Source organism: Pochonia chlamydosporia, assembly GCF_001653235.2.
Source record: "Pochonia chlamydosporia 170 chromosome Unknown PCv3seq00011, whole genome shotgun sequence".
NCBI classification, from domain to species: Eukaryota; Fungi; Ascomycota; class Sordariomycetes; order Hypocreales; family Clavicipitaceae; genus Pochonia; species Pochonia chlamydosporia.
This window is the reverse complement of record NW_019154046.1, coordinates 1-25368: the sequence shown is the minus strand read 5'-3', so window position 1 is coordinate 25368 and position 25368 is coordinate 1. Positions and strand designations below refer to the sequence as shown.

General features: G+C 46.3%; 6 protein-coding genes across 6 annotated transcripts; 2 read left to right on the top strand and 4 right to left on the bottom strand.

Annotated features, from left to right (window-relative positions):
* Nucleotides 1-403: 403 nt before the first annotated feature.
* Nucleotides 404-7771, top strand: VFPPC_10373 (polyketide synthase; the record flags this gene model as incomplete). Its single annotated transcript, XM_018288753.1, has 4 exons — nucleotides 404-578; nucleotides 632-6816; nucleotides 6882-7700; nucleotides 7769-7771. The coding sequence occupies 4 exons, from the start codon at nucleotides 404-406 to the stop codon at nucleotides 7769-7771; spliced, it is 7182 nt and encodes a 2393-aa protein (XP_018137335.1).
* A 420-nt stretch (nucleotides 7772-8191) lies between these two features.
* On the bottom strand, nucleotides 8192-9271 carry VFPPC_10370 (reductase; the record flags this gene model as incomplete). Its single annotated transcript, XM_018288752.1, has 1 exon — nucleotides 8192-9271. One exon carries the CDS (start codon nucleotides 9269-9271, stop codon nucleotides 8192-8194), a length of 1080 nt encoding a protein of 359 aa, XP_018137334.1.
* Nucleotides 9272-9945: 674 nt separating this feature from the next.
* VFPPC_10369 (FAD binding domain-containing protein) lies at nucleotides 9946-11591 on the top strand (the record flags this gene model as incomplete). The annotated part of the gene is made up of 3 exons (XM_018288751.1): nucleotides 9946-10450; nucleotides 10502-11021; nucleotides 11078-11591. The coding sequence occupies 3 exons, from the start codon at nucleotides 9946-9948 to the stop codon at nucleotides 11589-11591; spliced, it is 1539 nt and encodes a 512-aa protein (XP_018137333.1).
* Nucleotides 11592-12236: 645 nt separating this feature from the next.
* VFPPC_18273 (hypothetical protein) lies at nucleotides 12237-12629 on the bottom strand (the record flags this gene model as incomplete). Its single annotated transcript, XM_022429915.1, has 1 exon — nucleotides 12237-12629. One exon carries the CDS (start codon nucleotides 12627-12629, stop codon nucleotides 12237-12239), a length of 393 nt encoding a protein of 130 aa, XP_022285077.1.
* A 9247-nt stretch (nucleotides 12630-21876) lies between these two features.
* VFPPC_10367 (reverse transcriptase (RNA-dependent DNA polymerase) domain-containing protein) lies at nucleotides 21877-23688 on the bottom strand (the record flags this gene model as incomplete). The annotated part of the gene is made up of 1 exon (XM_018288749.1): nucleotides 21877-23688. One exon carries the CDS (start codon nucleotides 23686-23688, stop codon nucleotides 21877-21879), a length of 1812 nt encoding a protein of 603 aa, XP_018135611.1.
* Nucleotides 23689-23828: 140 nt separating this feature from the next.
* VFPPC_18272 (hypothetical protein) lies at nucleotides 23829-24762 on the bottom strand (the record flags this gene model as incomplete). Its single annotated transcript, XM_022429914.1, has 2 exons — nucleotides 23829-23938; nucleotides 23988-24762. 2 exons carry the CDS (start codon nucleotides 24760-24762, stop codon nucleotides 23829-23831), a joined length of 885 nt encoding a protein of 294 aa, XP_022285076.1.
* Between the last annotated feature and the right edge of the window lie 606 nt (nucleotides 24763-25368).

Here is a 25368-nt window from a genome sequence, read left to right as displayed (position 1 = left end):
GGTAGAAATTGTGCTTGCATTGCAATCCTCTCCGGTGGCTTTTCTGCGCCATGATAAGTCATGGACAGGGGAGCTAATGCTCAACCAGCAGAAACAAAACTCCAAGGCCCGAATGCTCTACTGGTGGAAATCCTGCACGTCGTTTCGGTCCGGTCCGGTCTTCTATCATGTATTGATGATTTTGTGAAGTTCTAATCTTGGATAATTTATCCCTTTTCCGCTAGGATGTCCCCAGAAGCAAAACTTTGCCATAACTATCATTGCAGAAGCAAATCCATGCTCTGTCTGTACTCTTGAAGCCTCTAGAAGCGAACTCTGATTATCAGACATTTGTAAATAACGGCTAAGAAACATAATCATTTCCCTTAAAGCAGTTCAACTCAAGAGCACTCCAGAAAACGCCATGCCCGGTACCTTGAGGTCTTCGAGGTCGTCCTCAGAGTACTCTAATAGCGGTTACAATGAGGCCGCGTCAGCCGCAGAATCTGGACGAAACGAATATCCTGCCACCTCGTTTCCTGGGTACTCCGAGAAACCACTGTCTAAACAGCTGGAACCGATCGCAGTTGTTGGCATGGGTAAGTAAAATTATGAGTACCTTGTCTTGGTTTGATACTAATTCTGGAACTAGGCTGTAGATTGCCTGGTGATGTCAAATCGGCCAGTGACTTCTGGAGCATGATGGTTAATAAGGAAACGGGGCAGACACCGAAAGTGCCTGCATCCCGATTTAACATTGATGCTCACTATCATAAAAATAACGATCGCCCTGGTAGTTTTGGAGTCTTGGGAGGGTATTTTCTCTCCGATGATTTGGCAGCCTTTGATCCTGGTCTCTTTGGCATTACCCCTGTTGAAGCTATGTGGATGGATCCTCAACAGCGGAAGCTTCTGGAGGTGGTTTATGAGGCTCTAGAATCCGGCGGCATCTCCTTGGAGTCTATCTCGGGCACCCGAACTGCTGTGTTCGCTGCCAGTTTCACAGCTGACTGGCAGCAAATGGCGTTCAAAGAGCCCTCATTCAGGCATAGCCTGGCAGCAACGGGTGTGGACCCAGGAATTATCAGCAACCGTATAAGTCACGTCTTTAACTTGAACGGACCTAGCATCGTCTGCAATACAGCCTGTTCGTCCTCAGTCTACGCGCTCCATAACGCGTGTAATGCCCTACGCAATAATGAAGCAGATGGGGCAATTGTTGGAGGAGTCAATCTTATCATTACCGTCGACCAACATATGAACACGGCAAAGCTCGGGGTCCTATCTCCAACGTCCACTTGCCATACATTTGATGCAAGTGCTGATGGATATGGCCGTGCTGATGCAGTGGGTGCTGTATACTTAAAACGCTTATCTGATGCCATTCGAGATGGGGATCCAATTCGGGGCGTGATAAGATCTAGCGCCACGAACTCCAATGGCAAAGTTCAGGCGGTTGGCATAACGCATCCCAACCGAGAAGGCCAAGCGGATGTTATCTCACAAGCATATAAAAGGGGCGGAGATCTGGATCCAAGATTGACCGGGTATTTCGAGTGCCACGGAACCGGGACGGCCGTCGGCGACCCTCTAGAAGTCCACGCCGTTTCTTTGGCTATGAACAAAGAAAGAAATCCAACAGACGAGCCACTCTGGATTGGCGCAGTCAAGACAAATATAGGCCATTCTGAAGCAGCCAGTGGTCTTTCCGCGCTTATAAAGGCTATTTTAATCGTTGAACGGGGCGTAATACCCGCCACTCGCGGAGTCGTCCGTCCCAGCCCAAGTATCAGGTGGAAAGATTGGCAAGTAAGAGTGCCAATGGAGCTTGTCCCATTTCCAAGCCAGCTTCCAGTGCGACGTGTTTCTATTAACAGCTTTGGATATGGAGGCACAAACGCGCATGTCATTGTCGAGGGTGCTGGGTCTCTGGTTGACCACAGTGTGCAAAGAAATTATACGTATATCGACGACGCAGTACCAAAACATGGCCAAGGAGGACGAAAAAAGCGGCCAGCTCCACGAAGGGCAGCCTCCCGTAAGCGGCCATTCTTGCTGCCGTTTTCAGCTCATGACAAAGCCACCTTGATACGGAATATTGATGCTCATGGCTCCGTGTCATCGAAGTACGACTTGCTAGATTTCTCGCATACGCTTGCAAACCGGCGTAGCCGCTTAAACTCCAGAGCGTTCGCGGTTGCTAGTCATAGCACTATTGATGATACTTTCAAAGAGGTCCTTGCATCTTTCTCATTCGGAGAGCACAAGAAAAAGTCTCCGGTTATCGGATTCGTGTTTACAGGACAGGGCGCGCAATGGCCACGAATGGGCGCCGAGCTGCTCGAGTACAGTTCGACTTTCCTTGCGTCTATACGGACACTAGATAACGCTCTTGATGAGCTCATTGACGGTCCGGAATGGTCCATCGAGGATATACTCCTCGAGTATGACAAGACGTCCCCTGTTGGCGAGGCCGAATTCTCACAGCCTCTCTGTACTGCAGTTCAGATTGCCTTGGTCCAGCTGTTGGCTGAATGGGGCATACAGCCGGTTGTGACTGTCGGCCACTCTTCAGGAGAGATTGCAGCTGCATTTTCCGCTGGCCTCATATCTGCCGAAGAAGCCATAACCGTGGCATACTACCGTGGTCAGGTCACAAAAGACATTAAGAGGAATGGTGCAATGCTGGCAGTTGGTCTTGGGGCTCAAGCAGTCCAGCCATACATTGCAGAAACGAACAGTTCTGTAGTCATTGCCTGCCACAATTCCCCAGCTGGTGTGACTTTGAGTGGCGATTCTGATGAGGTTCTTGTCTTGAAAGAGAAGCTTGACGCCGCCAAAGTTTTTGCCCGTGTTGTCAACACAAATGGCAAAGCATATCACTCACACCACATGTCTTCAGTCGCTGAAAGATATGAAAATCTCATTCATGGCGCCAGGAAGGAGCTATGGCATGCGACTACAGAATCTAAAGCTAGGAATGTGAAAATGGTATCGTCTGTGACCAATGAGATCCTAAGCCCAACAACTCAGTTGGGCGGAGCCTATTGGAGCAATAACTTACGGAGCCCGGTACTATTCAACCAAGCAGTTCAGACAGTTCTGACCTCGTCAGAGTTCGACGATGTGGACTTGTTGGTTGAAATCGGCCCACATTCAGCAATGGCTGGTCCGATAAAGCAAATCAGGGCAGAACTCAAAGCAGACCATCTCGACTACGTACCCAGTCTTATACGTGGCAAGGATAGTGCGGCCCAGCTTTTAACGCTAGCTGGAGAACTCTTCCTCCGTGGGTACTCGCTAGACATGAATAGCGTTGTGACCGCCTACTTGGATGAATCTGGGAACAAGGTCAAAGGCGGTGTTTTTAGACGTGGCTCAACCATTGTCGACCTACCGCCGTATCAATGGAACTATACGAGACCATTTTGGGCTGAAGCCCGCGCCAGTCTGGAACATCGGCAGCCGAAGTATCCACGCCATGATGTTCTTGGTCAACTTGTCATAGGAACGTCTTTACAGGAACCTACCTGGAGAAACATACTGCGCCTACGAGACTTACCATGGCTTAGAGATCACTCGTTGGGTGGAGAAGCCGTGTTCCCCGCTGCTGGGTATTTCTCCATGGCCCTGGAGGCCATCACTCAGCTAAACGAGCTCAGCAATAACCCAGTTGCCGTTGAGAGCTTTACACTACGCGACGTATCTATCAAGAAAGCTCTCGTTACGCCCGATGATGATGACGGCATTGAGGTCATGACCAATTTTAGCAGATCGCTACATGGGGGAGACTGGTGGGATTTTGCAGTCTCTTCCATTCGGCCGCAAGGAATTCAGGTAGAACATATTGCGGGTAGTATCAAGCTAAATGCTCATCCAAGACGATCAAAAGCACCTCGAGAGCTACCAGTTTTCACTCAACGAGCTACCGGCAAGTCTTGGAATGATGCTCTCCGCGAGGTGGGCTTTGACTATGGCCCCACGTTCCAGGATATGGACGACATCTCTTTCGACGGTAAACGATATGAAGCTATCTGTCGCACGGCTATCAAACAATCCGTAGATGCCAGCCTCGGAGAATCGCGATACGTTCTTCACCCTGCTACCGTGGACTCCGTTCTGCAACTCAGCATAGCTGCCATCTATGCGGGGCGCACAAATGCTATGACTTGCGGAGTGGTACCAATTCAAGTGGATGAGGTGACTATCTGGCCGCCATCTAAGGAGCAGCTTGTCTCTGGAGCCGCCAAGGGGTATGCCTGGGTACCTCGACGTGGGGTGAGGTCGTTTGAAGGTAGCGCGCAAATAACTGCTGATGATGGAGAGTTGATTCTGGACCTCATCAATATACGGACGACAAGCTATGAGGCTGCAGTGCCACAAAAGCTTGAGACGTCCGTGAATGATGCTGCTGGGCCATATGGCGAGATTGTTTGGTCACTCGATTTCGACACCCTCGAGACGAACGTCGAACAAGACTTATCTATACCGGATCTTGTCAAGCTGGCCCTGTTTAAATACCCAAATCTCAAGATCCTTGAGCTAGGCACACAAAATATTTTGCAGGTTCTGCAAAAGAATCCTCTCGCAGAATATACAGCTACCATCGATGAGGACGGGACAGACTCACAGGTCCTCAAGGATTCTGTGGCAAAATACTTGAAAGCTAGTATTGGTAGACTTATCCCCGAGCTGGAATTAGAATCTCAATCTTTCCAGCATGGCAAATACGATCTCCTTATCACGCATGTGGAAGTACTATCTAAAGTCAAAAACTTAGTTAAGAAAGGCGGCTACATTATCACGGTTGCTTCGACTCCATTGGAATCTGACACGAGCAATGGTGACATCAGTTGGTTCTTCGCCGAGAGCAGCGGCGTTCGTATCGGGAGAATGGATGCTGTTAATCCTGAGACGAATGGTTCACCCCTGTCACTGAATACCAAGCACAGGGTGCACTTGCTCTATCGCAAAGACCGTGGCATACTGGTAGACAAGATTAAAACTGCTCTGGAGAGTTTTGATTGGATTGTGACAGTGGGAAATTTGAAAGTAATTCCTTCTGTTGAGCACGTCATCTTCTTGGCCGATTTTGAAGGTCCTCTTGTTCTCACATTAACAGAGGAAGAGTTTCTCGCGATTCAGACCATAAGTAACTCAGTTTCTGCCATTTTATGGACAACAAATGGTGGCTTTATCACTGGTAAAAGACCCGAATATGCCCTAGTGCAAGGGCTGAGTCGATCCTTGAACTCGGAACAAGCTTCACTCGATTTCAGAGTGCTGGATGTGGACTTGGACAGCGTCAGTGAGGCGAACGTTGTTCAATCCGTTACAAGAATAGCACAACAACAGTTTCAGCGATCGAGTGTGAATGGAGACGCGCTTTATGAGCGAGAAATTTCCGTGTCGGGTGACAGAATGTATATTAGCCGTCTGGAGCGAAACCGGGAGCTGAACGATTTCTTTATTGGAGCAGACCGTCCAGAACCTACTGCATTCAGTCACGATGAGCACATATCGGGCAGGCTCGTGGGCCAGGGCCAGGTTGTCTTCGAGCAAGTGCCTCAGCGTGAAGGCGAAGAGACTGTAGTAAAGCCCAACCACGTCGAGATCCGAGTTACGGCGGCGGGCCTGGCAAGAGAAGGCGTTCTCGTCATTACGGGCTCAGACTATCCTACGACTTTCAGTTACATCATTGGCGGCACAGTCACTCGAACAGGATCTGGAGTATCTAACTTGAAGCCGGGTGATATGGTGGTTGGATTCAACCCCGATAAATTCGCTAATTACCAACAAGCTTACGCTCCGTTAGTATTCAAGGTTGATGGCGAGTATGAAATCAGGGCTGCTGTTGGAGAGTTCCTTCCTCACGCAAATGCTCTATATGGCCTTGAGACTCTAGCTAGTGCCCAGAAAGGCGAATCTGTCCTGATTCTTCCGGGCACTGGTGCAGCTGGAGTTGCGGCCGGCCGCATCGCTAGGGCTAAACGTGCTGTACCCTACTTCGTGTCTCAAAATTGCGAGGAAGCGACCACGCTTCAAAACCAACTGGGCATTAGCGAAAAGCAAGTAATAGTGCTCGGTGAAGAGAGCTTATCCGAGCGTCTAAACGAGTTGACGAACGGGCACGGTGTCGATATTATTATCAGCGGAGGCAATGGAGTTCAGGCAGACCTTGCGAGAGAGGCATGGCGTTCCATCGCACGATTCGGACGCTTTGTCGATTTCGGTCGAAAGGACTTGCTCAATAGGAGAGTGATTGACAACATTCCCATCTCGCGTGGCGCAAGCTACCAACCTTTTGATCTACTCGACTTATATGAAGCACGAACTAATGTTCTATCCACGCTTCTGACTAAAGTTGCAAGCTTGTTTAAGGCGGAGTCGACTACCAGTCTTGGTGACATTTCGACTGTTCCGCTTGCTAACCTAAACGACGCTGTGGCCAGTTATTCCGATGCATTTGACAAGCCGGTTACTGTCATCACCTATGAAGAGTCTGAAACACCGCTTCATGTCATTAAATCGCAACGAATAAAGCCTACATTCAGCAAAAGCGCCACGTACCTGCTAGTTGGGTGCTTGGGTGGTATTGGGCGTAGCTTGACGGCGTGGATGATGAAACTAGGAGCCAGGAGGTTTACATTTCTCTCTCGCTCCGGTAGCGACTCCAAGTCCGCCGCTAGATTAATTGCAGATATAGAAGCAGATGGAGCAATTGTTACAGTGGTCAGGGGCGATGCAACTTCTCGGTCGGATGTTGTGCGTGCAGTTGAGGCCGTGCCACCACAACACCCCATTAGAGGCGTTGTACATGCGGCAATGGTACTTCGAGTAAGTGGGGACCAATCTGATCTGCAATTATATGGCACAGAGTTGCTGACACTAGCCTGCTATAGGATGGCATGTTTAATTCCATGACTTTCCGGAATTGGAAAGATGCAGTTTCCCCCAAAGTCCTTGGTGCCATGAATTTGCACTCTGTTCTCGCTGGAACACCACTGGACTTCTTCTTGACTACAAGTTCGATCTCAGGAACTCTTGGTACACCTGGTCAGAGCAACTATGCAGCCGCAAATAGCTATCTAGATGCACTTGCCCGCCACCGTACGTCCAACGGAGCCGCCGCCTCATCTGTCATCCTCCCCATGATTCTTGGCGTCGGCGTTGTTGCCGAGAATAGTGAGATCGAAGATGCTCTTAGACGAAAGGGTATCTATGGAATAGACGAAGAAGACCTGTTGGTGTCATTTGAAGCCGCACTGGCTTCGTCGCAAGTACTTGGCAAGCGCTCGGATCATTTTGTCATTGGGCTGGACCCTTCGTTGCTTCACAAGGCGATCACAAGCTCGGCGGCTACAGATGTTTTCTATATGGAAGATACTCGGTTCAGCCACCTTGTTCGCGCCATAAATGTATCCTGCGATAGCAACAACTCAGGCTCCAGCAGTCAGAGCATTCTAAACATTGTGCGCACTGCACAAACGCTGGATGACGCTGTTGCTGCAGTGAGAGAACACTTCACAGAGAAGCTCGCTCGTATGCTATTGATACCGGAGGATGCCTTTGAACCGCATGTCAGATCAATTGCATCATATGGATTGGACAGTATGATCGGAGCAGAGTTGCGGAATTGGATATTCAAGGAGTACCGTATTGATATACCCTTCCAACAGCTCCTGGCACCCACTTTGACCATTACCAAGTTTGCTGGCCAAGTATGTGCTGGGGCGAGATCAGAGAACTGAAATAATGGCAAATACGTGCACGTGCTGATGGTATGGAGTAGAAATTTTATGTTTTAGGACAGGTTACGTTAATCTATGATGTTAATCATGTTCTGGGACGTGCTCAGAATCCATCGTACCTGGGATTGTCGGCTACAGGTTTTAATATGTGCACACGAAGATAGCAAGTAAACCATTCAATTCAATACATTACATCGGATGTCTCACTCCGAGACAAAAAGCTGCAGCGCCGTATTTGCTAAATCCCCCCTGAAAACACCATAAGCACGGTTACTTTGCCGTCATACAGGGACCTGTGCTGTTGCTCGTTCTCAATGGAGGTGGCGCTCTGCTAGCAATGGGAGTTACAACGCGAGGGCCATGGGCAGTCTGATACATGGCATTTCGTAATTTGCAAATTATAAGTTCAACATCGTGACCTTCTATACATACTGGCTTACTTATTTCGCGGTTCACCCTAACTATGTTGTCCTTGAAGCTGTCTGTCTGGCGTCATGTAGCTCAAGATACTGGTTGGCAACCTCCCTGACCTGTTCCTCGAATGTAGAAAACGTAATTCCTAAAACCTTCTCCGTCTTGGAACTGTCTAGTATAATTGGCAATGTAGGCTGCTTACCAGTAGCGCTCAACTGTCCAGCCGAGACTGCCTCGGGATAATGGTTCCGAATTGTATCAAGTGCATCCTCCCATGTAATAGCCTTTGAAGTAATGAACGACTGGTTGCCTTCAACTTCTGGCTTCAGTACCTTGACGAGAACTTGCGCTACGTCGCTTCCAAGCACGGAGTTGCCGTTGTACGGCCATTCGTTTTGTCCTCCAAGCAAAAAGCTAAGCAATACCGAGTTCGTACTCCCAACTCTCAGGTCTTCGATGGATTCGGTCAGCTCATTCCTGCCAAATATAAATCCAGGCACAACGGTTATTGTGTCGAATTTGATCTTCTGGGAGGTCTCGGAAATCCAGTTCTCCACGGCATTCAAGGCAGCAATTTTTCCCGCTGCATAAGCCTGAACGTCATTGCCCAGCGGACCAGCGATATTTGTAGTTCGGCTGTCTGGGCCAAATCGCACGTGGTAATCTACATCTCCACCAGCGTAATAAGAGAATGGTACAACAGCCATACACGAGGATGTGAACACAACTCTGCGTACGGAATCAACAGTTGCAGCACTTTTAAGTAAACCGACGTCTATATTTACGGCGTTTTGTACAAAATACTCGTCGTACTCCTCCGTTGGTGGTCCATGGTTGGCCCCAAAAGCGGGCACGGGTGATGCAACGTGAATTGCGTACGTCACATCTCGGAAGGCGTCATCAAGAGCGCCTGGAATTGATAGATCCGAGATAATGCTAAACAGAAGAGTTTCGGGGGATGGGTCGAGGTCCCGAAGCGAAGGGGCGGTGAGGATCTTGTTTGCCTTGGCCTGCGAGCGAACAACAGCCCGAACTCGATAGCCCGATTTGAGGAGATTTACCAGAGTAAGATACCCCAGGAAACCGGATGCGCCTGTGAGCAAAACAAGGGGCTTCGAGGAGGTCATTTTTGATGGACGTTGTGCGCTTGTATAGCCAGACGTTGGCAATATTCGCTATTGGTCTACACCTAAGTAGCGCACTTCCGCCAACACAAACTCATTTATAACATCGACAGTATCACAAAATAAACCTTCAATAAGGTGTATCAATGGAGATGCGGAGTCAGCCTACCGACACCATCGAGATTGCGAAGGGGAAGATGAGAAGATGTCACAGCGTTGACAGCCTCTCGGCCCGGATCGGTCCGCGAAGTTACAAACAGCCAACGGGCGCAGCACACCGAATGTAATGAATTGCAGCAATAGAGAGGAGATATTCTCGTCTTTGTCACACGATATAGCCTTTTCCAACGTCAAATCGGACCATCCGTACGGGGCATTCATCCCATTCATCGAAACTCTGCGAAACCACTCGCTTTTAGTAAGAGAGGCTTGTGTTACATATGTGTGGTTCCCTATTTTATAGTGCGCCATTAATCTCTAAATCTGCGTACGAGTAGCCTGAAAATCGAATTGGAAGGTTTCAGCGAAGTGAGTGTTGCTATTCACAAGCTGTGACAATTTCGGCCACACATATCACTTCACTGTCTCAACCTGGCAGTAAAGTGTACCGATCCTTGTCCATGGTCGCTAGCCCTAAAACACGCGGGCGTGTGGAAGTTGAGTTAACCGTTATCAGAATGATACTAGCCATTACGATCGGCCTGGCCCAGCTCTCCTTAGTTCAGGGTAAGCCAAACAATGCTGTATGCAGGGAAATTGAAGCTCAATTACCGGGCAAGGTTTCTTATCCCTCTAGCACGATATTCAAAGACTCATTGTCGTCGTACTATTCTGGCCAGGAGGAAGAACTTGTACCAGAATGCATATTTTCCCCGCAGAACGCATTGGACGTATCAAGGTTCATAAAGGTTGTCACAAAAGACACAGACTCCGGCACCCGGATACCATTCGCTATCCGAAGCGGTGGTCATGCTGTTTTCTCTGGGGCAGCAAATATACATGACGGCATTACGGTGGATTTGCGGGGCTTGGACTCCGTTCATCTCAGTGAAGATAAAACCATAGCATCCATTGGCGGCGGGGCAGTTTGGCATAATGTATATCCTAAACTGGTACCTCATAACCTGACCGTAATGGGTGGTAGGGTATCTGGTGTAGGTGTTGGTGGATTCCTAACTGGAGGTATGTTGAAAGCGTGTACAGCCCCAGACATTGTGGACTTACGTAGTACAGGTGGCATTAATTTCTTATCAAGAAAGCACGGCTGGGCATGCGATGATGTAGTGTCCTACGAAATAGTGCTAGCAAATGGTGACATTGTCGAGGCGACAGGAGACTTGAACTCAGATTTATGGCTAGCTCTTAAGGGTGGTTCGAACAATTTTGGCGTGGTCACACGGTTCGATCTCAAAACAAGGCCGCTTTCAAGATTATGGGGAGGTGATATTATTTGGGGTTACTCTCAGGCCGTTCTGGATGCGCAAGCTCATGCATTTAGCAACTTCATGAAACCCCAAAACTTTGACGACGCTGCAAGTCTGTTTGTTGCATTGATACATCAGAAGCCGGACCAGAAGAGCGATGGTTTTTTCGCAGTTGGTAATGTCATATTCTACACCAAAGAAATTGCCGACCCGCCTATCTATCAACCCTTCACGTCAATTTCCTCACCACTTCAGAGTAGATTGCGGCTCACAAATACCAGCGACTTGATCTGGGACCAAGCTGGAACACTCCCGCCACATGCCAAGCGGTAGGTTCTCCGGGGTTGGTAAAAAGAAACACTCTATCTTTCTAACTACATTAAAGGTCCCTCAATATGGTCTATTCATTTCGCAATCCAGACTCACGCGTATATAAGGAAATCTTCCGTATCTGGGAGCACGGGGCCAAATCACTAGATCAAGTAGATGGATTGCTACTGATGCTTCTAATTCAACCACACCCTGTTTCAACCGGTCAGAATTCCCTGGGTCTTCCACCGGGACAGAAGGATCTCGTACTAGCAGTTATAACGGTAGCCTATTCGCATACCAAGGATGACGCTATAGTTCGTGCTGCCATCCAGGGCATCATCGATCAACAGGAGGAAGTATTGCAGAACGAAGGTGTATATATCCCGTGGAAGTATCTCAACTATGCAGATAACCTGGCGCAAGATCCCATCGCCAGCTACGGAGAAGATGTCAAAAAATGGTTGAGGGCGGTAAGCGTCAAATTTGACCCAAAAGGTGTATTTCAGTCTGGTGTGCCTGGTGGATTCAAGCTGTTTGGTACCAACGAGGCTGAGACAAAACCGGGCTCGGTCCGTGATGAGCTATAGGGCATTGTATGTGCATGCTTTTGCGATTATGTAAATATCGCTGAGGCAGGGACCAACTACTGCTGCTGCTGCTTTGTATGCCATTCGACATGAAAGTCTGCGGCATTTGTCAATAGCACTATACGAAGGCGAGCATGTTGTTTACATTGCGAGATTGTCTGGGTACTGAGGCTAAAGTTCCCTACGAATTAATCCGAAAAGACTTGTCACGAATGAACTTCGGATTACGTGATTGAATTCCTCTCAGCCAACCTTGTCGACAGCGATCTAGAACACAATCCTTTTCCCCTTGGCTCATGCGATGTTACAAATCGCATTGGAGGACAAGGAGAGCACCATGCGTATTTTTAAGCGATAATCCCATCGCAGAGACGTACAACTAAATCTTTTCAATTGTGAACTTGATGTTTTATTTGGTTGCATATCTATGAAGATGAGATGATGTACATCAATCCAACGACTAGGCACTCTCTTCGAGACATCCTTGGGGCCCATTTGACCCAGACAGAGCTGTACAACCCATTCAAAGTACCGTCTCAGTTTTCAGCTAATAATCATGGGGTTGATGCTGAGTAAGGAACATGGTTGTATTGCATGTCCGGATTGCCCGTGACATGTCAATGCGAGACGGCAACCTCAGTTCACCTAACAACCCAAGAGGTATAGTGCAGGTGGTCCGAATAATTCTAAAAACGTAGCCACGGCGGTCCATGTCGCCCCAAAGCCATGTGTTAATGCTGAAGCTAATCTGCCGATGCCACCAACTATCATTATTCCGCAAAGTATACCCAGCGGAGTTCGTCGGGTCTTTAAGTCGTTGGCTGTCCACCACAGAATGGCACCATAGCCGGCCCAAACTGCGCCAAAAAAGCGTACCTGATTGTCAATGACGGCGTAGACGGATGGATTAACCGAGAGGGGCCCAGAAGTATACGTGAAGGGTTTCAAGCCAAAGAGAATATCTGCGGACCCTGTTGTGATAGCAAAGAGAGCGCCCACTTTAAGCAGCTTTGCATGCACGGAAGGTGACCAGGCCATTTTGGGATTGCGATGCCAGAAATCACGGCAAAACTAGATGAGATGTTTGTTAGTGTGGCGAATAGCGGTCTTATCAAGGAAGGCATCAGACATGACGCTGTTTTCCGGGTGTACTGTAAGCACGCCATAACTCATGTCTCCAAAGCTGACTCAAACCGGACCAAATTGGGCCGCTGGCCAAGGTGAAGGCCAACCATCAAAGTCCGGCCCGGGCCGACGTTGGTTTCCGTCTGGTTGCGCCGTCATGTCATGTCTGGTGTCGACTGAGGAAATGCTTGCAATCTCGGTCCGGGGCAGGGTTAAGCACCAATGCACAGGGAAAAAGCTGGCGTCAGTAGCCATTGTTGTGTGCACGAATGTCCTTGTCCCCATCGCCGTAGTATTGCGAGTGATCCAAGCACGGGGTCTTAGCTCGAAGACAGGTCAACTGCTGCAGAGTTGGCTGCATATAGATATTACTAGCTAAGCTACTAGAGTAGTTAGGAGATATAGTAATATTTAATAGGAAAGAGGTTATTAAGGTAGTTAGGTATATCTAGGAATCTAGGCGCAAACTCACAAGAATAAAGAGCGCTAATAGAGACCTACTGCTATTACTTTAGCATATTAATACGCGTTTATCTACCAAGCGTAGCAGCGTGGCTAAGAGTCTTAGAACTAGTAAAGTTAGCTGTAATATTTTAATGCGTGATAGCAACTTAAGCTACAGCAAAAATAGTAATAACTAAGAGCTAGCGCTAGATAGAGAGGCACGTGCCTAGAAACGCAGTAGACTGTAAGATCTACTTAATTTTAAGGTCTCTAGCTCTAAGCTAACGCGCTATAATAAAATCAGGCAGAATTATTAATAGACGCTAAAGGACAAGCAGTTACTTTAGAGGCTAAAGTGGGAGAACTAGGATAATTATTGCATTATAGTAGAGCTAAATTAATTACTTATAGCTATCTTATAGTAGTAGGCAAAGCAAAAGTAATAGGCCTATAAATGCTAATATATGCTTTATTGCCTTTGCTATTTCTACTTAATTCTTAGTAAGTTTGTATAGAAGATTGCCTAGATACTTTATTAGCCCAAAATAAATACACCTAAGAGCGTAGAGCGCCCTGGGCGCTATTCGGCGGGTTTTCTGCAAGAAAACTCGCGGGCAAGAAGTTAATATAGTCCGTGCTTAATGCAATTAAATTTTAATGCTAGATGGGTAGAAAGAAAAGGTCTGTGCGGGCTGTTAATGCTAGATGTATGTGAAAGGGTTAGTCCGTGCACACGGTTAATACAGATTACAAGCCGGGGAGAAAGTTAGCATTATTAGTCGTAACAGCAGGGCTTAATTTCCACCAAGTATAACGATATAATAGGAATTAATGCAGAGACGCGTAAGTTAAGCTAGAGGAGGGACGCATGTTACGCAATATAGATGCATATATAATCTAGCTTTATTAAAGGTTTTTTTGGTCGTCTTATAATTAACGCTGCTACTAATATATCTATACATTTTGCGAAGTATAGTACGCCGCTATGGATAAATACATTACGCTAAACGAAGAGTTCTAGGTTATAATCTGCCATTCCTACCCACTATTATAATCGTTAGCAAGGCTGGCAATAGTTTGGTTTAGGTGCAGATAGCTACCCTACTTTCGCAGGGCAAGAGGTTAGCAATAATTTAATAAGACTAGGTTAGCAATAATTACTTATATTTACTATTTGCCTTAAGCTAACTGCCTATAAAGACAAAAAAATATTTAGTTTATAATGCTAGTATTTATAACTATTAAGCTATTTTTTTTTAGGTTATTATTATTTAGCTAAGATTTTATGTGGTTTAATTGCATTACTTAGTTATAGGTTTATATTAATAGTAAGCTATAAGGGTTTTATCTAAATTAGGCAATATGCTAAACCCTTTTATAGTAGATTAAAGTATTAGGGCAATATCTACTCTATTAACCTAGGGAACCTTATCTAAGATAGAGCTAGCTGCTTTACCCCTATAATAGTAAATAGCAGCTTTAGGTAGGGCTAATATATAGAAGAAAGAGCTATAGAGAGCTTACTTTACTCTTAGTAAGATGCTTATTAAAGATGCTCTCTAAATAAGTTAGTACTATATATTATATATAGGTAGCTTATAAAATAGAACTAGAGTACTATAATAGTAGAGATTGCTTTATTTAATATAAGAAGAGTATATTATAGTACCTAATTAAACTAAATTAAAGTAATAAAAGTTTATTTACTAGAGTAATAAAGGGGCTATAATACTAATAAGCTATATTACCTCTATTATTATAATTATTAGTAATTCTAGTAATAATAGTTTATATATCCTACTTATGCTTACTCTTTACTATATTATTATTATTAGTAGGTACTTACTTTAAATAATTATAGAATACTTTATCTACCTAGAGAGAGAGTAGCTCTTAGTATGCTATAGTTATAAGATTATAGTTCTTAAAGGTGCTATTAGTTAATACTTATAAGAAAAGCCTTACTTTTATGCTAAGAAAGATATATCTAAAGTAAAGTAGGATATATCTAGTATGCTAGTACTAGAGAGTATTATAGGCAGAATTACTACCCTAAATAATTATCTGCCCTATATATACCTTAGTTCTCCTAGTTCTAATAGTTATAAATGCCTTCTAGAGCAATATAAATATATAGCAGTAGATCTATGCTATATTAGGAAGCACCTAAGAAAGAGCTATAGCTAGGTAAAGTAATTATAGCCTAGGCAAAAAAGCGCTAAGTTTCTAAAGTAGAACTAGAAGAATAAACCCTAGAGGGAAAGTATATTCTACTAGTATTTCTTTGCTAGCAAATAAGGTAGTAACTACTTTAAGGTTAATAGAGGTATAGTACTACTAGCATAAAACTAGGATCTTAGTAAAGGTATATAACTATTTATATCTAAGATAGATAAGGTCTAAAAGGAGAAGTTAAAGAAGATATATAGAGAGAGCAATAAGTTACTAAACTTATAGTTATATTAGAATGCTCTAAAGTGAGAGCGTTTAGCGTGGAACTGTTTTTACTTAGTAGAATTTAACTTTAGTTAAAATTTGTCTTCTGGTGCATACTAGCGCACAACTACTAGTGATTATTTGCTAAAAACTATATAAATAGATAGCTAGTACTTAGGGTTAGATTAGGGTTAGCATTATTATCTAAAAGCTATCTTGCCAGACTAATTTTAAACTAAGCTAGATAGATAGGTTATAAAAGGGAAGCTAGCAAACTAAGTACATAGAAAGAGGGGTTTTTTAGAGAACCTTAGAGATAGATAGTAAAGGTAGAGAAGGTAGTTAAGAGGGAATAGATAGACAGAAAGATAGAAATAGAGAGACTAGATAGAATAGATAGAAGACAGATATAGAAGTTAGAAATAGGTAGGGGGAAAGAAAAGGAGGAAAGAGAAGAAAAAGAAGGAAAGGAAGAGAAGGGATAGAAAATTAGGTAGCCTTAGCTGCCTTAGATGCCCTATTCTTCGCTAGTTAGGTCCGCGTTGCAAGCCAGCTAGCCTCTTCTACGGGTGGTTTTTTCCCACTAATAGAGAGAGCTGCGTGAGCTCTATACTTAGCTAGCGTAATCCTAACAGAATTATCTATCTAAGTAGAAGCAGTAGGGCCTACAGCATCCTAAATTTCCCTATAGTATTTAGCAGAGACCTTCTCTAGAAGGCCCCCAGCTGAAAAAATAAGGGGCCTAAAGACAGACCCTAAAGCCCTATATTTCTGGCTTTTCTCAGCTGTAGCTTCCGAAAGAGTGCTATAGGGGTCTTCCCTACAGGAGGCCTTATTTACAGCTACTATCTGTACGTTATAGAAGTACTTAGTACCAGATAGGGCAACTGTAAAATTGGGTCTCTTCTAAACGCCTTCTGCTAGATTAGAGGGTTCTTCCCTAACTTCCAAGCTAGCCTGGCTAGATAGTGCTTTTGTAAGGGCACAGGTAACTTGGTTGTGGCGGGAGGTCCACTTTCTATCTGCTGCCTTACAGCAGTCTTTGTAGTTAATAGAGGCTAGAGCCCCGCAATAGCTGTAGGGGCTATCCCTATTTCCTACAGGAAGAAGCAGTTAGCTGCAAAGGGATTCCGTGACTTCTAGGTCTGTAAGACAGAGAGTCTTTGCAGTAGGCAGCACATCTAGCCACTTTCGCCCTAGATAGCTAGTGTTTTCCACCCTAGCCCTCTTTTCAGAGGGGTCTAAGGTGGAATCTAGGAAGGAAAGAGCGCTAGAATTAGCTTCTGCTAGGACCTTCTAAACAGACGGGACCTTAGTAGGGCTAGCTATAGGAATCCGTCCTAGAATTCAGTCTAGCGTTGGCTGGGAGGCTGCCCTAGCTGCCTGGAAGATTCCGTCGGCTAGGTCTGCGTGGAGGGGAATTCCAAGGCCTCCCTCCCTAGCTGGGAGACCTATTAGGAGGGGATTTATCCTATCCTCGGAAGGTTCTAGGTCCCTATAGCCTATAGAGGCTAGAGGCCTAGCAGCCCTAGTAGCTAGAGCCCTAATTTGGCTGCAAATAAGGGAGTTAAGCTTTCTCTAAAGGTCCCTAAGACTGGCTAGGTCTAGCTATCTTAGAAGATGCCTTAGAAGAAGATATATACTTCCCCTAAGAAGTAGTAGGGAATACTACTTAGGGATTCCTTCTAGGAGAGTTAGAACCCTCTAGAAGTCCTTGATCTTTCCCTCTAGAAAGGACCTTCTAGCAGCTAGAGGTCCTATAAAGGACCCTAAGGCAGCTAGTCCTTCCTTTCTAAGGGATTCCACAGAGGCCTCCTTACTCTTTTGTTAATTAAGAGAGGCAGGGGATTTTTGGAAGACCCTTTGGATAATATCTAGGGTCTCTCCCTTTGGGTCCTTTTCTAAGATAAAGATGTCATCTAGGTAGGCCACAATAAGGGCGTCTAGAAGAGCCTTAGCGAGAGTCTCTAGCGTTAGACGGATTCCCAGGGAGAATAGAAGGGGACCTAGAGGGTCCCCTTGCCAAATTCCTTCGCTAGAGGCTAGGGCAGTTCTAGAAGGTGTAATAAGAAGGGACAGGCTATTATAAGCCCAAGTAACCGTCTTATAGAGCGTAGAAGCGTATTTTAGGGTGCTTCCCGCAATAGCCCCTCTTCCCAGCCGGTTAAAGGCGTTTACTAAGTCTAGGATTAAGACTCTTTTATAGCTCTTAGGGTTCCTTCTAGCTAGAGCGTCCTACAGCAGAAAGAGAATAGGCTCTACCCCTCCCGGGTTGCAAACTCCCAGCTGGGTAGGTAGCAGTATCTCTGTCTTAAAGGCCCTAATTAGGATAGCCTTAGTAGCTATTCGGTAAAGAAGGTCCCCTATTGCGATAGGCTAGACCCCCCCTCCCGTCTTTTCTAGCCTAATAAGGCGAGCAGCACAGAGCAGGGATAACCCAGGTGCTATGCCCTGCCTGATTATATCGGCTAGCAGCCTTAGAAATCCCAGAAAGCTAGCATTCCTAGTAGCTATATCTATAAGGGACCTATCCTAGCCACTAAGACTAGGTGCCTTTTCCCTGCTTATAGAGGAGATAGCTTCTAGGATAGCTTCCTTTATAATAGGCTGTCCTGCTGCAGGCCTTACTTTCCCATTAAAGGGGTTTTTGGGCCCTATTAGGTGTTTTTCCCTAAGAGAGGCCCTATTTTCCTCGGTATCCTCTGCGATGGGAGTCCCATTATAGAGAGCCTTAGCAGCCCTCCCTAGAAATCCCCTCTCTAGAAGCTTAATAGCCTGTCTTGCTAGTGTCTGCTATATTGGGGCGTCTTCTAGAGGGATAGAAGCTTCTAGGTTAATAGAGTTAAGGTTTTTAGGGAAGCCCCTTAGGATCTATCCTATCTTTTGATCCTTCTAAAGGGCTAGTCCTAGCAGCCGGGAAAGGACTAGGATGGGAAGAAGGGTTCTTTCAGAGGGTTTTTTGAGGAATCCCTCTATAGACCTCTTTACAGCCGCTGTAAAAAGCACTACATGCCTCGCGTGGAGCCTCTTTTCTGGGATAGGGATCTTAGAGAAGGCTAGCAGTCTTCTCATAGAGGGGGCCTCTAAGAGGGGAGCTGTGATCTTATCGTGCTGGGCAGCTAGGCTTGCTGTGGGGAGGTCTAGGACAATAAAGGGATTAGACGGAGGGGGAGGGAAAGGGAGAGAGTCTGTCTCTTAGGAGGGCCCTAGGGAAGAGTCCTGCGAGGAAGCTAAGATAATCTCTTCTATCAACAGACTAGGAGGCCCTAGGGGGGCCTTTGGAGACGACGGGTGTTATAGGGGGTCTTCTGAGAATTCCCGGGCTAAAGGGGCCCTATTTTCCCTCTCTATCTAGCTCTTAATAGCCCAAATAGAGGGAAGGGAATCCGAAGAGGACGCGGATTGGGTTCTCGGCTGGGAGCGGGATTGGGGGTCTTCCAGGGAGTCATCCTGGGAGTCGTCCTGGGAGTCGTCCTGTGAGTCTTTCTGGGCGTCTTTCCGGGCGTCTTCCTGGGAGGCATCTGAGTCTTTCTCCCTTAGGAGGGTCTATATTTGGGGCTGGGTTTAGGGTCTTTTGATGTCTGGGGACGGGGTTCTTGCGAGTCTCTTCCTATTGCTAGCCTGCATGCGAGCTAGAAGCTATAGGGTTCTTCTTTAATAGCTAGGGACCCAATTCTGGGCCCTTCCATCTAGCTAGCCGGAAGGGGGTTCCTTCTAGCCCAAAAAGGTCCTAATTGGCTAACTAGATAGCTGGCTAATTAGCTGGCTAGCTGTCTGTTAGGAAGACAGCCAGGAAGACAGCTAGCTAGAGGGCTCTCTAGAGGGCCCTACAGAAGGCTAGAACAGGGAAGGGACTCGCGGGAGGGTGGAAATATTCGATTTCCCTAGGATACCGTGGACCTTGCTTTAGTGCGTCTGGATTCCTAGCTTCCCTTTGCAGGCTATACTGTAGGTAGGGTATCTGGCAAGTCCTAGAGGCTGTAAATCTAGGTCTATATATCGGTCTATAGGGTGGTTCTTCCTAATGTGGTCTAAGATATCTGCATAGATATTCCCACAAGAGGGGCAAGGGTATAGCATCCTAGCAATTTATATAGAATAGTACATAAAATGCACTAATTTACATAAAAAAGGCTAGAAAAGAGAGATAAAGAGTGCATAAAAAATGCATAAGAGGGGATAAAGAGGGATAAAAGAGGCAGATAGAATAGCAAAGCTAGATCTATTGCAAGAGATAGGGAAAAAAGAGGTAAAGAGGCAAGCAAGAAAGCTAAGAAGCTTAAAGCTATAGCTAGATATAGGATACTAGATATCTTAGAATGCAAAGAATGCAAAAGAAGATACTAGATGTCTTAGATATTTAAGCTAGAAGCTAAAAGCTAGAAGCTAAAAGCTAGAAGCTTAAGCTTAAAAGCAAAAGAGATAGCTAAGAAGCTAGAAGCTAGAAGCTAGAAGCTTAAAAGCAAAGGGGATAAAGATAGAGAGAAAGAAGGGAAAAAGCTAAGGGAAAACCTAGATATTAATAGGCAGATTCCCCCTATTATCTCTTGCAAGAAAGCTCCTATTATCCCATGTAAATTCCCCTATTTTCCCCTGTAAATTCCCCCTTAATTTATTTGCAAGCCTCCCCCTATTATTCCCTGTAAAATCTCGTATTAATTCTTAGAAAAAGCCTTCTAATTTAATAGTAAGCCTCCCCCTATTATCCCCTGTAAAGTCCCTGAAATCTCTCTTCTTTAAGTGCCCGCAAAGTCCCCAGATTCCCTCTTCTTTAAGTGCCAGCAAAGTCCCCAAATTCCCTCTTCTTTAAGTGCCGGCAAAGTCCCTAGAATCCCTCTTCTTCAAGTGCCCGCAAAGTCCCCAGATTCCCTCTTCTTTAAGTGCTCGCAAAGTCCCCAGATTCCCTCTTCTTTAAGTGCCAGCAAAGTCCCCAGATTCCCTCTTCTTCAAGTGCCCGTAAAGTCCCCAGATTCCCTCTTCTTTAAGTGCCGGCAAAGTCCCTAGAATCCCTCTTCTTCAAGTGCCCGCAAAGTCCCTAGATTCCCTCTTCTTCAAGTGCCAGCAAAGTCCCCAGAATCCCTCTTCTTCAAGTGCCCGCAAAGTCCCCTTTACAAAACTCTATTATCTTCCGGATGCCCCTAACCCTAGAGTCTTAGAAATCCCTAGAACCCTCTAAGCCTTAAATGCCCTCTAGTTCCCAAAAACGGTCTATTTTTTCGGAAGCCCCTTATACCTTATCCCCAGTCTCTCACAAAGTCCCCGGAATCCCTCGTCCCCAGTCTCCCTCACTTAGGGTTAGGGTTAGGGTTAGGGTTAGGGTTAGGGTTTGTGGTAGGTTAGTGAGGGGTTAGGGTTTAGGGTTAGGGTTAGGGGACAGTTAAATGGACGCGTTTTATTGCAGAATTATGAGCGACTTCACGTTGGTGCCTACTTGGATCTCCAATCCAGGAAAAATCTCAAGTTTCGCCGTGCTTGGCTCATCAGGGCATGTGTCTATGTGTCGAGAGACAGCGCGTTCTTATGTTCCTCGAGGGCGGCGAGGAAGACTGCTGCCTAAAGCCTTGTGTTACACAAGCTGGCAGCTGACTTCCCAGCCCCCTAACTTATCACTTTCGTGATTGGAGGAGACGCGTGCGGCCACCGTTTTGGTCACAGTGTGACGTGTCCTTGCAGACAGCGCGTACTGGACCAATCCTAACCCGAGTCACTATGGCGGTATTTCGCGCATAGTGCAAGTACAGTGCGACACACTGTACCCTTGGTCATTTACATGACACTGGTTAGGGTTAGTGGTTAGGGTGAGGGTTAGGGGTTTGAACCCAACGAGGCTTATCCAAAAAGCACCCTCCGCTATTGCCGACTGGAATACGCAAAATCTGATAGAGGCCAAGAACTGATGAAAGGAGGAACCCAAATCATTGAGCGCGGGAGTCCCGAGGCGACGTCTTATAGTGTACTCAACGGTTGCCAGACCAACTGGTGGGTCAAGCCCAACCAGTCAGACGAGGTGGTTCCCGAAGTCAGGGGGCGGTGCTTCGTAGCGACCCGAATGCTACTACCCCGGAGGGGCACCTTCCAACAACAAAAACACAACCACAGAGGCGCACGTGATCCAGGGAGACGCGTCTGTTTCGTGTCGTCCCACCGTTCAAATCCCCATTCATCCAATCATCAGCCTACTCCTGACTTTGAAAGTCCCACAACCTGGGCAGCGCGAGGCATTAACACCCAAGACCAGGACAACAAACAAACGGTGGCCCCAACAGACCCAACCCGAAAGTTATTCGCCGTCAGTTTCGTCACTTAACATATCAGTGTGCAGTATCGTCTTGTTCCAGGCAGACAGTAAGTCAAAGAGACTAGTATGTCTGCTGAGACTTCGAATCAGAGGTTGTTGGAGGGTTTCTGGTAAGTTCCTTTCCAGATTCCAGCCCTCTCTTGCTGATCGAAGGATCTCGTCGACGTTTATATATTCCCATACTGGGTTGTACCGGCCCGACAGCATTAATGGTGCAACCATTTCTTTGTCTTCTTTGGGACTTAAGAATATTGCCCGCTGTTCGTATGACACTTGTTTAAACCAGTTTTCCAGCACCTGGGAAGGATACCCTCTCCTTCTCAAGTTACCATAAAATTGTGAGCGAGCATCTGCAAAGTACTCGACTTCGGAGCTTATTATGGCAAATCGTATGAGCTCTGCCTTGACGAAGGCTTTCTTCACATGAAGGGGGTGAGCTGACGACCAGGGAATATATAGGTGACGGTTCATTTGTTTCTTGAAGAGTCTGGTAACCAACTTTGGGCCAGACTGGTCTCGAGATTTCAGGATTTCAATATCCAGAAATTCCTTCTTCAATAATGAAACGTCCCAGTTGATGGTTAGGGGGCCAAGCTTAACTTGGTTAAGGAAGTGCATCAACTCTTTCCTTGTTCCTTCAAAGATGACAAGTATGTCGTCAATGTAGCGATTGTATAACCGTACCCCTGGTTGATACACTAATTGACGCTTCCTTTCATAGTAAGCAGCGTAGATGTTTGCCAAAAGGGGTGCGCACGAGGTTCCCATGGCTAGTCCATCGAGCTGTTTCCATACTTGATCTTGGAACGAGAAGTAATTGTTTTCCATTACGAATTTGATCATCTGACTGATCGTTTCGGTAGGAATTTTCGAATCTGACGCATATCTATGCCATGCTCCGCATACTACCTTGCAGCATGCCCGGGCATTAATGTTGGTATAAAATGCAACGACATCTCCGGTGCAAATCCATACATTGTCAGATTCTATCCTTATTTTGGACAAGTTGTTGATCACCTTCTTTGATGAATCAACAACCCACGGCAGTTTGTCCAAAATAGGACGACACAAATGGTCCACGACTTCCGAGACCCTACTTGTTACCCACGAGTGTGAGGGTACGATCGGGCGCAGCGCCCAAGGCATTTTGTGTACCTTGGGAATCGCATGGAACTCGGGGATCTTTGACGCTGTTTTTTCGCGGATAAACCGTGTCATGTTTTTAGGAAGCTTCCATCTTTGGAGCTGACCATATAGTGTGTCGAGGAGTTGTTCCATGTCGAGATCACTGGCTATTTTGTATGCCTTATTTGATCCCAGCATCTTGTGGATTTCTTGTATGTACCATTCCTTTTGAAAGACCGCTAGTCCCAGATTTTTATCTGTAAGTTTCACTAAAAGATCATTATCGTTTAGGAACTGTTGAACCCTTGTCCAATTCATGTTTCCATGGTTGGGGCTTTGAGTTGCCATGGTCGCAAGAGCGCGACTGACTTGTCGGTCGATCTCTTCCATGGCATTGTCCAAGCCTAGTTCAATTGCTGATGAAGCTTTTTGCGGTTCCCAGAAAGGGTTTGGGACATGAAACTTGGGTATGTACTCCTTGTTTGATGTATTGTTTCGGAATTGCCAGCGGATTCTGACAGTTCTTGCGAATCTATCTTTTGCTGCGGCTACATCATGTACCTGTGGTTTAGCGTGTAGAATATACTTGTGGTTGACGGCCAACATGTATGCGATGTCTTCTGGGAGTTGGACACCGGGAAACTGGAACACTCCTGGTTTGGCGGCCATCATGGAGTCTGCTTCCCATTCTCGGAGAAAAGCAATGCCAATCTTATTCCTAGTTCTATCGTTCAACTTAAGGTACACATTTGGGAAAGTGTCCGGAGCCCATGGACGAAAATCCCGAGAACATTGATGAAGGTAAGCGTCTATCGTGACTTCTTGCCCTTCTTCTTTCCATTCCCACCACCGTTTTTCGGTCTTCCTCCAGAGTTCTTTTTGTTCTTCTGGACTCTTCCGGTGGATTTTCTTGACTGATCTGTTTGAGGTTAGCATATCACCCCGTCTTTTGACTGGTGGAGACATACTTTGGCTTCTGACTAGCTCAAGTTTGAAGGCTTTTAGCTCTTCTCTGATGATGTCTTTGACGGCGGGTTCCCTTGCAAGACCATCAGTCATTTCCACGTCGGTATTATCCTTAAGTTGCATTTTAGCGACTTTTTGGATTTCCGCGCGGTCTATTGCTGACCTTGCGAGGGCTAGCACCCGGTATGTGTATACCTGGCAAGCTCCCCACATGGTAGAAAATTCTGTTTGTGCGGCAGGAGCGACCCCCGTGAGCTGCCACTCACGTTGGTTGTTCAATGCAAACGCTCCGCCAGCACTTTGAGCAACCTTCTTTGCAACTTCCTTGACTTGATTTTTCCAATTAAAGTCATCAGGAATGATGAGAGTGGCTAGATGCTCAAGCTCTGATTTTTTCAACTCGATCGCGGACGCTAGAGCGGTCGCCCGTGCGGTGAACAACTTGGACTTGAAGGCTGCAGGAGCATTGCTCCCTTCCGTAGTCCCAAGGAATTCTTTGGCGAATTGTAATTTTGGTTCCTTCAGCGCATTCCGAATCAGCGGCGGGAAGGATTTGTCATTCTCGTGTCTTTCGTATGCCGAAATGGTGCTTTGAACATTGGCGTGTTTATGAGCAACCCGGTATTTCTTTTGCAGGTGGTCTCCCAGCACTGCTTGATAGGCACGAGGAATTGTAGAAATCAATTCCTGAAGTGTGGAAGCAGAGGCAGTTGTCTTGGATAACTCGCTCTGTTGGACAGCGACTCCCACATCTCTGAATGACTTAACGGATCCCATGGTAAAACGAAGAATTAGGGTTAGGGGACAGTTAAATGGACGCGTTTTATTGCAGAATTATGAGCGACTTCACGTTGGTGCCTACTTGGATCTCCAATCCAGGAAAAATCTCAAGTTTCGCCGTGCTTGGCTCATCAGGGCATGTGTCTATGTGTCGAGAGACAGCGCGTTCTTATGTTCCTCGAGGGCGGCGAGGAAGACTGCTGCCTAAAGCCTTGTGTTACACAAGCTGGCAGCTGACTTCCCAGCCCCCTAACTTATCACTTTCGTGATTGGAGGAGACGCGTGCGGCCACCGTTTTGGTCACAGTGTGACGTGTCCTTGCAGACAGCGCGTACTGGACCAATCCTAACCCGAGTCACTATGGCGGTATTTCGCGCATAGTGCAAGTACAGTGCGACACACTGTACCCTTGGTCATTTACATGACACTGGTTAGGGTTAGTGGTTAGGGTGAGGGTTAGGGGTTAGGGTTAGGGTTAGGTTTGGGGTTAGGGTTAGGGTTAGGTTTGGGGTTAGGGTTAGGGTTAGGTTTGGGGTTAGGGTTAGGGTTAGGTTTGGGGTTAGGGTTAGGGTTAGGTTAGGGTTAGGGTTAGCTTCTCTCTGT